At 43.3% G+C, this 15,765-nt stretch overlaps 1 protein-coding gene across 2 annotated transcripts in view; it reads right to left on the reverse strand.

Moving 5' to 3' along the window:
* ANXA4 (annexin A4) overlaps window positions 1-15,765 on the reverse strand; it is a 76,163-nt gene that overhangs the window by 40,473 nt on the left and 19,925 nt on the right. For both annotated transcript variants that reach the window (XM_081253493.1, XM_081253492.1), the window contains exons 2-3: window positions 8,044-8,098; window positions 1,729-1,816 (exon numbers count right to left, since the gene is read on the reverse strand). In XM_081253493.1, the coding sequence (XP_081109619.1) occupies window positions 1,729-1,816; window positions 8,044-8,046 (91 nt within the window). In that variant the 5' untranslated portion in view covers window positions 8,047-8,098. The remainder of the gene's footprint in view (window positions 1-1,728; window positions 1,817-8,043; window positions 8,099-15,765) is intronic.

Genomic DNA, 15,765 nt, shown 5'->3' on the forward strand with positions numbered 1-15,765 from the left:
TCTGACTCCTAATGGGATCTTACTTGTGCCCCTCCCGTCGCTATCATATTATGAACCGATCATGTTTCTGCGCATGCCTTGGCTGCCTAGCATCCATGGACGACTGAACCACAGGACTAGGTTTATAGTCCTTGTCTCCTCTAACCTTCACTGGCCCACACAGTGAGCACTGAAAATGGTTTGTTGTATCGAATGCCTCCTGACTCTGAGAATTCCGAATGCCATGTGGTCTACATTCTGAATTATGGTGTTCTTGCTATCCACCAAAGAATTAGGATACACCTGAAAAAAAAGGGTGGGCCGAGTACCTTTTCCATTTTATTTATAAAAAGGGAAAATGATAGATTCAGGGTAACGTCCTGTTCAGAGGTGGGCAGCAGCACAGCACAGTGGCTTAAGCTCCGGCTCTGGAGTCGGACTGCCTGGAATTGCCTAGAATCCTGACACGTACAACCCCAGACACCTCGGGCAAGTCAGCTCATCTCCCTAAACCTCAACTTTTCTCATTAGTTAAACAAGCTGCTGTCAGAATTAAAACATAATCTATGTAACACATTGTGCCTGATACACAGTAGAGCTTAACAAACGCTCACTATTACTGTTATTATTTTTTTTTGCGGTACGCGGGCCTCTCACTGTTGTGGCCTCTTCCGTTGCAGAGCACAGGCTGCGCACGCGCAGGCTCAGTGGCCATGGCTCACGGGCCCAGCCGCTCCGCGGCATGTGGGATCTTCCTGGACCGGGGCACAAACCCGTGTCCCCTGCATCCGCAGGTGGACTCTCAACCACTGCGCCACCAGGGAAGCCCTATTATTGTTATTGTTCCTGTTAGTAGCATTGGGGCTAAGATGAATTCTTCTTGGATAGAAAAACTGGGAAATAACGCCTCATGGTCAAACGTTTTTATCCAAATCTTGAGGAGATTCTAAATAGCAGCTATGAAACAGAGAGCACTTCTCTGGCCAAATGTCCACTCAGGCAAGTTTGGAGGCAGGGTCTAGGTCAGCATAGCCTGCAGTGCCCAGGCATGGCTGTGCCCACCCAGTGGGAGGCCTTTGCCCATGGGAGCTACCAGAGGGTGGTGCACTGGAAGACAAGCCCTTCTGGTCACGTACGCACAGCCTTCTCACCTAAAATCCCACATGCTACACGGGGGTACTGGCCTAGCTGTGCCTATTACAGCAGCAACAGGCGGGGGGCTGACTCAAGGGAGAGAACGTGGACTTAGAGCTGGCAGGCTCTGCTGAGTGTGACTCATGGCTCAGTTCCACTTACTCTGTGCCTTCCTACGTTACTTCTCTGAGTCTCAGTTTCACATCTGTAAAATGGGGTGAAAATAACAATAGGACCAGCTGCTTTCACTACATCACAGGATTATCGCATGTATTCGTTCAGATAATATTTGTCAAAGTGCTTTGTAAACCTTCTGGCACGACATGCATACATGGGTTAACTGGAAAACAAATACATTTCTCAAATTTGATATATAGATTCATAATACCGGAATGTAAAACAGATTTAAATTATCAGGGAAGTCCAGAATGAGTTCATAACATTTAAAATTCTTAGTAAAAAACCCTCCCGTCTAGTTTGCCTTGAAAAGTCAACTTGTTCCCATTGTGTTTTCTTAGCGTGGGATGTACTCACAGTTGCCTGTGGACACAACACCCTCTGGGTGACTCTGTCATGCACAGCACGAGGGGTGTTTACCTCCAGTGGGACACTTACCGAGACCTTTCATGGCCTTTCTCAGGGTCTGGGCATCTTCGGTGGCACTGAAGCCTGAAGCAGCTTTGACGGTGCCTCCCTTGGCTGCCTGAGTGCACAGAGAAAGATGGTGACTGAGAGGCACTTCTCACCAGCATGGCACCATCTCACACAGCAAGTTTGCTGAACACCCACCATGGGCCAGACACTCTTCCAGGTGCTGGGACACGGCAGTGACTGTGGGAGATGAGGATCTTGCTCCCCTGGAGCTGATGTTCAAGTTCAGCAGAAGAAGACAGTAAACGAGCCAACAAACAAATATTCCACCAGGCGGCCGGTGGTGAGAAGGGCTACAGGGCAGACAGAGAGGTCCTGGAGGGGCTGCTCTGAGGAGTGACATTCAGGCTGAGGTCTGAGTGACAGGAAGCAGCTGACTGCAAAGATCAGGGGAAAGTGTTACAGGTAGAGGAAACAGCTGAGGCAAAGGCACCGAGGCTGGAGCTGCCTTCTGGGGGAGGAGTGGGACAGAGGCCAGCGTGGCCTGAGTTGGTGGGCAAGCTGGGGAGTCGTAAGATAAGTTACACCGTTACCTACAAAGTAATCTTGTCTCCCCTGAAAGGGGAAAATCAAACCTGAATTCAATCAAGCCTCTAAGGCCAAATACCAACTTATGGTAAATAGGAGAAAGAGGAAGATGTTAACCCACCCCACAGGGCTGTAATCAGCACAATCCAGACTGTGAGAAACACTACTTGATGAACGGTCTAGTTTCTTCAACAAATAAACTGCAAGGAGAATTAGAAAAGAGAGAGATGGAGGGACTTCCCTGGTGGCGCAGTGGTTAAGAATCCGCCTGCCAACGCAGGGGACACGGGTTCGAGTCCTGGTCCGGGAAGATCCTACATGCCGCGGAGCAACTAAGCCCGTGCGCCACAACGACTGAGCCTGTGCTCTGGAGCCCACGAGCCACAACTACTGAAGCCCACGCGCCTAGAGCCCGTGCTCCGCAACAAGAGAAGCCACCGCAATGAGAAGCCCACCCACCACATCGAAGAGTAGCGCCCGCTCACCGCAACTAGAGAAAGCCCACGCGCAGCAATGTAGACCCAACGCAGCCAAAAATAAATAAATAAAATAAAATAAATTTTAAAAAAAAGAGAGAGAGAGAGAGATGGAGGGGAAAGATAGCTTAAAAGTGATTAAAAATGCACATGAATAATCATAATGGGTGAACTTATTGGGATCCTGAATCAAACAAACAGTAAAAAAAAAAAAGACATTTCTGAGACAGTTGGACATTGAACACTGACTTGATATCTGATGCCATTAGGCAACTCGTGTTAACGGTTTTACGTATGATAACGGTATTGTGGTTATATTTTATTTTTTTAAGAGTTTGAATCTTATACACATTGGAAGAGTTTATAGATGAGAGGATAAGATGTCTGGAATTTGCTTCAAAATAACGGGTTGGGGGAAGTAAGTGGAGGTAAAGAAGAAACAAGGCTGACCATTAGTTAATAATTACTGAGTTATTATTATGTAATATAGTAGTTACTGACCATGAGTTAATAATAATTATAGGTACGAAGGGGTCCTTTTTAATATTTGGTCTACTTTTGTATGTGTTTACCTTTTTCCATAATAAAAACTTTAAAAATGAAAAAGAAAGAGAATCAGAGAGGTTGCAAGAGCAGAACAAGAGCCTTCCCAAGCCGGTGAGGAGTTTCTGTTTTATTCTAAATGCAGTAGGAGGCACTGGCAGGTTTTCAGCACAGGGATGGAGGAGATGATCTGCTCTACATGTTAAAAAGATCACTTGGGCTGCTGTAGGGAGATACAGAGACCAGTTGAGAATCTGGGCCAAGATCCAGGGATATGATGGTAGACGAGGGTGAAACAGTAAAAATGGAAAGAGACAGACAGACTCAGCACATGTTTTGGAGCAAAGGCGGCAGAACCTTGCCAATGGACTGACGTGGGAGGTGAGGAAAGAAAAGAAGCAAGTGTAACTCTAAATCTTTTCCCCTGAGCAGCCAAGCAGAGAGTGGCATCCTTTACCCAGATGGGGAATGCTGGAGGACTACCAGATTTGGGATGGCAGTGGGGAGTGGGATTTAGAAGTTCTATTTTCAAAATGTTAAGTTTGGGATGTCCATTAAACATCCAAGTGGAGTTGTCAAAAGGATGGTTGGTTATACAACGTAAATCTAGAGGGCAAGTCTAGAGTAATACATTCAGGACACATCAGCGTTTGGATGGTATTGGACGAAATGACCTAGGGAGAAAGTGAAGAACAGGGGTCCTAGGACAAGCCTGGGCCTCTCCAGCAGAGAAGGACCGGAATGGATAACCAAGAAGGACTGGTCTTTGATGTATAAAGAAAACCAGGACCGTGTGTTGTCCAGAGGCTGAGGAAGGGGGAAGATGTCAGTGCCTGCTAAGGTAGGTGTGAGTGGAGGACTCAGAAGGGATGGTCAGATTGGGCCCCACGGAAGGTCCCAGTGATCCTGACCAAGGCTTCTGCAGTGGAGTGGAGGGGACAGAAGCCTGACCAAGTGGCAGAGGGAAGGACGGGAAGTCACGAGGAGGAGACCGCAGTCTAGACACTGGAGAGGAGGACTAGTATCACCGGAAACCAGCATGGCTTAAAGTGAGAAATACTCTGATGTGTGCAAGGGACAAAAAGTTAGTGAATCTGACCCTCTGCGAATGCAGATGACACATTAAAAACACCAACAAGCAAAACATGGGTTAGTAACCAATAGGTACCATTCAGTTGACTTATGACTTAGAGATAATGTACTGATTAAGATCAAGGTGCCCTGAGTATGTCTAATGTATTTACTAATTTATTAATGTTATTTATGTACGTGCGGCAGCAAAGAGCAACATAATTCAATACAAAAGATAGATAAATAGATGAAGAAATTCAGTGACAGGACACAAAGCGTAGAAAATTACAGTAAAGAAGGGGGTGGAAAGGAAACGGAAACGGAGACCTTAAGGGCCTGTGTAATTATTCGACATGAGCCACAGATTTCTCTGTCTAGAAGCCAAACAAGAGGGAACTGTAATCAATAATGAGACTCACAGTGTCCGTAAGAGGCAAAGAGATCAATTGCACCGAATTGCATCCCCAAAGAAAGATATGTTGAAGTCCTAACCCCCAGTACCTCAGAATGTGCCCTTATTTGGAAATACTGTCATTACAATGAATTAATTAATTGTAATTAATTAAAGCAAGATGAGGTCCTACTGGAGTAGGGTAAGCCGCTAATTCAACATGACTGGTGTCCTTCTTAGAAAACAGCACGTGAAGACAAAGCCACTCAGGGAGAACACCACATGACAATGTGTTGTTGACTCCAACGTCTGCCAAAAAATGCCTAAGATTGCTAGCAAACCACCAGAAGCAGGAAAGAGACAAGGAAGAATTCCCCTACGGATTTCAGAGGGACCATGGCCCTGCCAACATCTTGATTTTGGATTTCTAGCCTCCAGAAATACAAGACAACATATTTCTGTTATTTTAAACCACCCAGTTTGCAGTGCTTTGTTACGGCAGCCTCAGGAAATTAATGCAGGCATTTTACTTGTTTTCTTCTACTATATATCTGTAGTAATAAGCAAGCTGGTGATTTGCTGTCAGAATTTCAAATGGCCTGGCTCAGCCCTTGACCTCACCAAGACAGCCTTCTGAGTCAAATGTTTCACAATGTTCTTCTGGAACTCCAGTATTGAAAAAATTTTGGATGGTACTTAAACACTGCATTTGACTTTTAAAGCAAATTGCATTGCTGAGGGACACTAGTATGGGATTAAAATTAATATCTAACAAGATGAATCGGTAGAGGAATGTGCAAAGATAATTCAGCTTATCTATCAGCATCTTTTTTCCAGAACAAGATAAGCCTGGAAAATTTGTTCCTGTTAGCTCTAAAGTATCCATATTGACTAAATTCCAGGGAATAATGTATCATTATCTGTTCCAGGAAGGCAGGGGATGCCACCCCAGGAAGGCTTCTTGTAGCAGCAGGCAAAGGAAACAGGCAGAGGATGTAGGGAAGAATGATGAAAACAAATAGCTAGAAATCAGTGATACATCACAATCAATGAAATGTCATTCAGTTATTAAAATAATAAATAATGATGAACATAAATGTCAAAAGATGGGAATACGATAAGATGAAATACTTAGCAATAAAAAGGAACGGAGGAACAAACTGCTGATACAGCACCAGGGATGGATTGCAAAAAATACAATGCTGACAATAAAAGAGCACACGCTCTATGATTCCATTTATAGGATGTTCTCGAACAGGCAAAACTAATCTATGGTGAAAACAATCAGAACAGTGGTTCCATTTCTGGAGTGGAGTGGAGAGCAGGGTGGGGACTGATCTGCAAGGGGCATGGAGGAACTTCCTGGAGCGATGAAATGTTCTATCTTGATAAGAGGGGTAGGTTACACGATACATACCTTTGTCAAAACTCATCTACCGGTAACCTTAAGAGCTGTGCATTTCACTGTATGTAAATTATACCTCTAAAAGTTTTTGGTAAATATTTGAATACAATGGCTTTTAAAACATATTTTCCTTTTAGAAATGTGTCAGATGGTCATTGTAGAGATTTGGAAAAAATTTTTTTTAAGAATTAAGAAGAAAATCTGGGGGGTAGGGGGAGGGATAAATTAGGAGCCTGGGCTTAACATATACAAACTACTATGTATCAAATAGATAACCAACAAGGACCTAAATGTATAGCACAGGGAACTATACTCAATATTATGTAATAACCTATAAGGGAAAAGAATCTGAAAAAGAATATATATATAATATATATATAACTGAATTGCTATGCTGTACACCTGACATTTACATATTGTAAATCAACTATACTTCAATAAAATTTTTTTAAAGAATTAAGAAGAAAAATACAACACCCATAACTCCACCATCGAGAGTAAATAATTTTAATATGCTATAAGATGTAAAATAAACGTGTTAGCATAGCAAAGACTAGAGTGAATACATTAACTGTTCTTTATGGTCTTATTACTACTATTTCAAAACCACTGTCATACAAGTAGGGTCTAAAACGAAGTGATGGAAAATAATTGGGAATTACAATGGTGTGATTATATTGTATGGTTTTCCTTTCCTTTAAAGATGCCCTTTATCTGTCCAATAAATAACAGTCATAATGGAAAAAACAGGTTCTAGGAGGAAAGATGAGAGCAACTGAGGTAATTTTCCTCAGTGGAAAGCTCACTAAAGGGTCACTTGGTTACAGTCTTCACATGTAGAAAGGCTGCGAGCTTGTTCAGAACAGGAAGAGTGTCCCATTAATTATGGGTCCCCAGAGCCAAATACCATGCACAAAGTAGGGGCACTGTAAACATCTCTGAATAAATGTTGTACATGTCCTGGGAGAATCCATCAAGAACAAATGGATTTTTAAGGACAGCATAAGAGATTTGGTGCAGACACGAGTAAGCCCTTGACTGTCAGAGATGATGAAGAAAATTCTAGAATGTCTAATGTTAAAAAAAGAAAATGTTAAGAGTATATTACTCTTTGTTCAGGATAGTTTACACATCCATCTTCCTAAAGGAAAGTGTCTAGAGTTGGCGGAATGTCTAGTTCCTCTCCAAGTATGAGATTCTACTTCTATTATTTCTTCCCAGAAGACCAGGGATCAAGCGTCACCTGCCTATTCAGAAACTTTATTTGGGCAGGAGAAGGAGAGCAGGTGGCCAGCCTCAGGTATAGCCATGTTTGTAGCTGAAAGGCTCAGCTTCCACAGCAGCAGTGAGCTTTATGGAACTCTCAAAGGGATCCAATTCCCTGCCTGTCCCTGAGATCAGATAACCAAGCTCTGAGGAGTCCAGTCACAGCCAACAGCAGGAGGCAGATGACAAGTGTTTCTCAGCTGATGAGCCTGAAATGATGGGGTTACACAAAGTGTGGACAGCGGTCATCTCCTAGTGGAGGAAGCTGTGGGATTTTGAGTTTTTCCTTTTTATTTGCCTACAATTTCTAAAATGAACATGTAGTGTTTCTGCAGAGAGAAAACTATAACTTGTTTCTGTATCTCAGTATGTTAGAAGGATTCAAAGGATTCCGTCTTTGAATTAATTTTCAGGGTCAGGTTACCACCCCTGAAATAAGTTAAAATGGTGTTTTCGAAAAAAGAAACTGCCTTTCCATTTCCTCGTCCCTCTCCTCTGATGAGCAAACAACCCTTTGTATAAGGCAACAGTCCCTGAGTACACATCCTGTACCTGTCTGTAGCTGGCACCAGGGAGGGTGAGGCATGTCTCCAACTTACCATGACTTTGACTCTATGTCAGGATCAGAGTTCAATCAGCCAAGCAGAAGTTTCTCTGTGATAAAAGCAGAAAGGACATTACTGTGATAAGAGAAGTGTCATTAAAATCATTAATCAGGATAACGTAAAATTTGCACAAAGTTAAGCCACAGGGAAATAACACCCCATTTCATCAAAAGGCCAGCTATTGATTAGGCAAAGAGACAAGGGCCAGGCTAATCATTAAAGAGAAACTGTTCTAAGGGGCGAGTTAATTACGCCAGCAAAATACTGTCCTACCTGCTCTTCTGTTTGGAGATAACACATTACAGAAATGATTCCTCTTGCTTATTTAGGGTGAGGTACATTTCTTGTACTCAAGCCAAACCTAGATTCTGAACTGGAAGCTCTAGTGGATCAGAAGAGGTGCCTCTCAGAGAGAAAAGAGAATCCGACTGCATCAGGGAAAAGCACTGCACTCCAGCCTTTACCTTAAATGAGGAAGGGTGTGTGTGTGCGCGTGCACATTTGTGTATAATGACAGGCCACTGGTCCAACCAACATTAGACTTCATTTCCCAATGACCACTTTTACTGCCACCATCTCAGGACTTAAAGGTGCTTCTTCCCTTTAAGCTGCAGCCTTACATGCTCAGCTTGGCCCTTAGTTCTCTTCAACACCCCCTCCTTCAGCAAGAAGACTGGAGCCACCACACATTTATTCAGTCGTTTAGAATGCAAGAAATGTCTTTATTGAAGGCAGGCCTCTGAGGAGCAGGCCACCTGGCTTCCTGTTTCCACATCCAGGTCTTATGGAAAAGGCTCCTTTCCTGAGCACGCAGTTAGATCCTTGATACTCAAAAGAATCATCCCAGAACCAGAAGCATGGGCATCACGTGGGAGCTTCTTAAAAGTGCAGAATCCCAGGGCTTCCCTGGTGGTGCAGTGGTTGAGAATCTGCCTGCTAATGCAGGGGACACGGGTTCGAGCCCTGGTCTGGGAAGATCCCACATGCCGTGGAGCAACTAAGCCCGTGCGCCACAACTACTGAGCCTGCGCGTCTGGAGCCTGTGCTCCGCAACAAGAGAGGCCGCGATAGTGAGAGGCCCATGCACCGCGATGAAGAGTGGCCCCCGCTCGCCGCAACTAGAGAAAGTCCTCGCACAGAAATGAAGACCCAACACAGCCAAAAATAAATAAATAAAAAAGATTTTTTAAAAAAATTTTAAAAATCTTTGAAAAGTGCAGAATCCCAGGCCCCCACTCCAGACCTACTGCCAGAACCTGCATTTTAACAAGATTCCCCGAGTATCTGTCCACACAGTGGTTTGAAAAGCACTGGCCTAGATAACCCTGCCAGAGAGCCCTTTTCAATCATTCTCCCAGAATAACTACATCCTTCTTGCCCCACTTTGTCACCAACTGAGTCATGTTTGGCCACATTCATTCTTCATCTTCCACTTCCTGAGGCTTAGCTCATTCTTCCTTGTTTCCCATCACTCTCTATAGAGTTATCTCCTATGACCTAGGGGTCAATCCCTTCCTACGGGGAATGTCCACTGGCTCTGGGGCACAGCCGGAGCAAAGGTGCAGAGGTGGGAATGAGCAGTGGCTTCAGGGACAAGGTGACGAGGCTGCTCGAGCAGAGGGCTCCTTACAGGGAAGGCTCAGAGATACGGGTGGAAAAGCAGGTGGGGAACTGATTACCAAGGGCCCTGTGTGTGCACCTGAGGAGTCTGACTTATACTGTAGGAATGGGAAAACAGTGAAAAGGCTTGGGTTTTGCACAGAAATGATGTAAGACAAAATATACTTCAGCAAGTTACTATACTAGAGGGTAGACTAGAGTCAGAGACAAGGGGTCAGGAAGGCTCGAGGTATTAGTACAGGAACAAAGATCTGCACCAAAACAGAGGCAAAGGTCTGGGTAGGATGTGGCCCCTGGAATAGGATATACACATGAGATATTTGGAAGGAAGACTTTATTGGATTTAGTGGCTCCTAAACTATATGGATTTATTCATTTAATCACTAAATATTCGTAACACAGTGTCTATATCCCAGACACTGTTCTAGCTGATAGAGATAATACAGTGAATAAGACAAACAACCTGCCTTCATGGAGCTTACAATGTACCAGGAAAGACAGACCACAAACAAACAAATGAATACGTAAGACAATTTCAGATACCAGTAAGATGAAGATATAACAGGATAATGGTATAGAAGAGGGATTGGCAAACTTCAGCTCAGGGGTCAAATTCTATTTTTCTACAGTCTACAAGCTAAGAATGTTTTTTTTACATTTTCAACAGTTGATCAAAAATCAAATGAATAATATTTTACGACACATTAACATTATATAAAATTCAAATTTCAGTGGTGGCTTGAGCAAAGCTTTCTGGAAATACTGAGAGTCATTATTCAATGAGCTAGAAATGTTTTACTAAAGGAAAAAACTGTATCACACTTGAACACAGGGTGCTTTTAGCCAGACAATTTATTTTAAAACTTGGACAGCACACAGCATAAGTCCATTTATATAAAGACAGCTGTTGTATATTTATTATTTACTAGCACCAACTGAGTTTCTAAATAGATTTTAGAAATGAATGCAGTAAATGGCACCCTTCATTTCTTTCATTAGATGTCAGGTAGTACGTGTAAAGTGAACCCACACACATGCTTACTAGCACAGTATCTGGCACCTCAATAATTCTTGGCAAGAATGGGGGAAGGAATCGAACACCCCCCTCTCTCAATACAGAATTGCTGTAGGCCTCTTCTTAACTGTGCAGAATAATCAGCCTCCAGAGGATGAAAGGCCCTTCTACCTGAAACTCCATCCCTAAAAGGCCACCCACACGTCCACAGGCCTGCAGAGCCAAGGATTCTTTATAGGAATCCTCTTCTGCCTCAGCCTCCTTGATTCATTTGCTCTTTCTCTCTGAAGGCCAGCCTACAGTCACAAACTGACCAGTATGACCAAGTTCACAATGACTCAGACTTTGTATTGGGGTTGTACAAGCTCCTTTGTGGCTCACAAGGGGGCAAATAATTAGCAGCTTGCCTCAGTCTTTACATCTGTGACATGCAGATACACTCAGTTTTGGGTGGCACTCAAATGACCTTAAAAGCGTCAGGACTCTTCAGGATGGAAAGATGAAGGCTGAAGGGACCATATGTTTGCGATGCCTTTTTAAAAAAACCTATGGGTTATGCAGTGGGTGGGAAACTGCATCTTCTTTATAATATGGGAACTCCTCACCTAGGGCTCAGGGTAGGATTCCTGAAGATTTTAGGACATAGTTTTAGAGCAACTGAAAGAAAGCTGGGAACTAAATGTAAGAGACTTATCCCAATGGCAGTTACATAAATGAATAATAAGTTATAAATAAGTTCAACCTATTTCAAGTAAGATTATATACACTTGCAGAAATAATTTATGATGAATTCATAAAGAAAAATTAGGTATGTCGAGAACACATCCCTACTGTTTTCCTCTAGGATGTCCAGAAGGATAATTATTACACTACCCTCCATTCTGCCCTATTGTATCACTGCCCAAAATTGGCAAGCCAGGTACTGACTCAAGCATAAAGTTTCTCCTGTCCTTACGGCAGACTGCAGGTATGTGAACAAGGCCCTGACTCCTGGTAATATTTCAGTAGGCCATATAGGCAGCAGTGTGGTGCATTCCTCCCCACTCACCCAGAATTTGGAAAGCAGGCAAATTAGACTGACTAGTAAAATCAGTAAATAATCATCAAAACAAAGATATGCAAACTCATCTCAAGGAGAAAGAATAGCTCCCGAGATGAAGCTAGCTTGCTGAAGGGTATTAGACATATTTAAAGAAAAACTGTGTCCATCAACAATGCAAGCTCAACCCAAAACCATCAAAGAAGAGTATTTTGAAATATTTATCAAAACCCTGGCCTCAAGAAAGGGTGGCTTGGCCCCATGATCAGTGGTTCAGGCGTCAGACATTTCCCCACTATGAAGATGAATTTTATCCATCTAAAACTCTTTGTTTTGATTCCTTGGTTGCCAAGCAAACTCTGGACTCGAGTTTGGCTTCCCATGTGGACCTGTCTACAAAGCACTGGAGTATGAGGATTTTTGTCTAAGTAACAGTTATATTTCTCAACATAAATAAATAAATTAGCGTGCACAAGCATGTGAGTGCATATGTGTGATAAGCCTACAAATATGAACCCGTCCCTGAGAGGTGAACCCCTTCCTGATGTGCTAACAAGTACAATTTCTCTGCTACTGCTGGATGCGGCACCATGTGAATTCACCCCAGTACAAGATGCTCTCCTTGAGACCCCGACATAACTTGGCAGCCTCCGTTCAGATTCATAACATTGACTCACATCCCAGGACAGGCAACCTCAACCTTCATTGTGAAGGGATCTGATGTCCTTGTGACACATTCTTACTGAATCCTTCTCCTCCCTGGAAGATCACATGTGAGTGAGTCATTCACCATTTTTCTTTGGTACATGGTTTCATTTTACATCCCACAGGATGACAAATTTAAACATTTAGTCTGTGGATCTGTGGAGTGCAAGTGGGCCCCACCCAGGCACTAAAGGTTTTTAAAACTGTCTATGAAATGGGAACATGAAAGCAACTCTTTTTCCTTGGAACTTAGAGTCTTCTAAAGGTAAAGGATGGACTTCCCTGGTGGCACAGTGGATAAGACTCTGCGCTCCAAATTCAGGGGGCATGGGCTTGATCCCTGTCAGGGAACTAGATCTCACATGCATGCTGCAACTAAGAGTTCTCATGCCACAACTAAGGAGCCAGCGAGCCACAACTAAGGAGCAGGTGAGCCACAACTAAGGAGCCTGCCTGCCACAGCTAAGACCGAGCGCAACCAAATAAATAATAAAAACAAAGGAAATTTTGTTGCTGGGATGGCGTTTTCATTTTCAAACATTTAATCCAAGGCAAAGTGTGCAAGCTAAATGAATGGAAAGTTGGAAACCTATTTGCTAAGCAATTACAGGGAAGAATCTATTCCAACCCATCATCTGGCAAGTAACTTATTAACAGTCTTTTGTCCAAAATTTAGCCACTTATTCATAGCATTGTTGGGAACAGTAATAATAATTTCAATCCACAAATAATTAAAAAACAGGTTTTACATATAATTTAAAACATCCTCACTCCTTCCCTACCATTCCATGTATACCATGGCATACATCATGCCAAAGTCTATTAAAGTTTTCTACTCTGATTCCTTTGTCCAAAAGGCAGGGAGAAGGAGGGAAGGAACATTTATTAAACACTCCTCTACATGATCTTAATCTACCCAGTAACCTTTGGAATCATGATATTATCTCCACTTTACAAACCAACTGGGTGATACAATAATGAAAGCTGGCTATGGTGAGTTCTATATTGTATTAAGAGATAAGATTAGAAAAATAAAAAGAGCAATGAGGTGGCCTTAATGATTGCTGGAGAGCTGGTTGGGACCTGCACTCTTAGTTCTACGCTTGCTTTGCTACATGTCCTTTCTACTTCACATAATACCTCAGTGTCCCCAGTCACAAGCTTCAAGTAGGGCACAAATCAAAGCATATTCTAATAAATTTTATAAGTGTTTCTCTGGGTACTGTATTCAGCTTCCATAGTATAAGGCTTCAAATTTTCCTAAGTAATTTTCTTTCATTATCTGAGTGACTCCAAATGCTACCTGTGGACTGGAGATCTCTGGAATTCTGGTTGTCTGTTTTATTTGTTGGTGGTGGTGTTTTTAAATTATTCTGCCTTTTAATTGCAGACAAACTGTTTGGATTCCCCTCGTCCTCTCAGGCTAGTGACCGTAGAAACAAGAAGCTGATGCACTGGTAACACCAATTATTGCTCTTAATCATGGAACTGATAGAATAGTTTCACTGATGTTTCATGTTCATTCATTCAACAAATATGATCTGAATGCCTGCCCCAGGCCAGGTACCATTCTAGGTGCTAAAAGGCACACCTTCATCACCCTGTCTATTCCCTTCATACAGAAAATTATCCCCTGTGCCTTGTCTGTTCAAGAGTAGCCTATGAGTAAAAAAAATCTTGCAGGTGGTTGGCAAGAACTCTGCTGAACTTCCTTCCCATTGCAAGGACTCTACAACCTTTCTGAAGGCTCATCTCCTAGCCTTTAATCTCCTCCCTCTGGTCCTGGGGCTCACTCCTCCGTGGGACAGCCTCTGCCACTGCTCAGTGGCTCAGCATCAGGAAAGCTGGCCTTGTATTCCTTGTCATGTGTGCTGGAGCTGGAGGGACTTTATTTTTAAATAAATATTTATTGACCATTTAGTTATACTGAGTGCCTAGGTCCTTTATCAATACTCTATCTTTTTGCCTTCTCATTGTCCAGTGAACTGGGCACGATAACTTAAATTTTAGAAAAGTTAAGCATGATGCCCAAAGTCACTCATGTAGCGGGTGGTAGGAGCTGTGCTTTCAGTCACAGCCGTGACCCTAGAGACCTTTATACTATACCATGTTAAATGCAGGCACGTGTACACACGTGTACCATTATGCATTAGGGCAGGCGTAATGCTAGAAGCTTTTAGAGTAATAATGGAATCAAAACATTAAATTGTCACATCTTTTGCTGAGCTGAATGCTTTCTTCTTCTTCATGTCTTTAACAAGCTGGATGCAAAACAAAACAACAACAAAAACGTTCCTCTCCCAGACTTATCCACTGGAAACTAGACCACACTTTGACTGGCAGACAGCTTCCAGTCAACAGTGTTGATTACAAGACTGTTGGCTATTTGAAGAGACCACATTTCTAACCCCACACACCCCTCCCTTAGTTCAGCCGTCCAGCCTTTCCAGTGGGAGAACAAGGCAACGTGGCTCTGTGACAGTGTCTCCTGGAGCTGACACGTGGCCAGAGCTGTGCCACTTCCAGCTGAGAGGGACATAAGGAGTCCATCCAGGCGCATTCTGTGCCGCTCCCCCCATAACAGGGCCCAGAATCCTGTACTCAGTGCAGGGGTTCCAACCACAATATGAAAGTACCCCAAGTGCAGCCTGCTTCAGAGACTGACTGATGCATCACACGCTTGGGATAGTTTGAGTCCAGTGTCAAAGGTTTGAAATAATGGACCCATTTGGTTATGTTTATCCTAATGTCAGCAATATTTAGACTCTCCAGTGTACACCAGTAGGGAGAGAAAGAAGGGATGCTAGAAATAGCTCTTCCGGCTTATGCTACGAACCGAAAACAGCATGGGCTTTCATTCAAAGTCTAACATGGGTTTGGCGCAGCTCTGACCTGTTTTCTCAAGCCCCAGATGGCAGTTTACTTACGCTGTTAGAGGCAGTGCCCCTCCAGAATTAAATCACAACTATTCTTTTGATCTCCCAGAGTTGATTTTCCCCCATTTCACATCAAAACGTCTAGCAAACCACAGGTGAGAGGGCAATCCAAGGCCATGATGTAAGTACACAAAGAAAGCGGGAGTAGAAATGGAGCAGAAATGCCTGCCCCAGAAAGAGCATTTCCACCAGTGTTGGATTTTAAGGGTAGAGAAGACAACAGAGAACGCCCAGCCCACCCCTTCATGTAGACAGGAGACAGCCCTGTCTACAGGTAAGTGGTGGGTTTGCCTCTGGGTAACATGCACGGTAATAACGTGTTGGATTCATTCAGTGACCCAAGGTCTGGCAGGTGCTGGCAGCATGGGTGGGACAGGTTCACACTAGTACAGGAGAATCCG

The sequence above is a fragment of the Mesoplodon bidens genome (assembly GCF_964165515.1).
Source record: "Mesoplodon bidens genome assembly, chromosome: 14".
Taxonomy (NCBI): Eukaryota; Metazoa; Chordata; class Mammalia; order Artiodactyla; family Ziphiidae; genus Mesoplodon; species Mesoplodon bidens.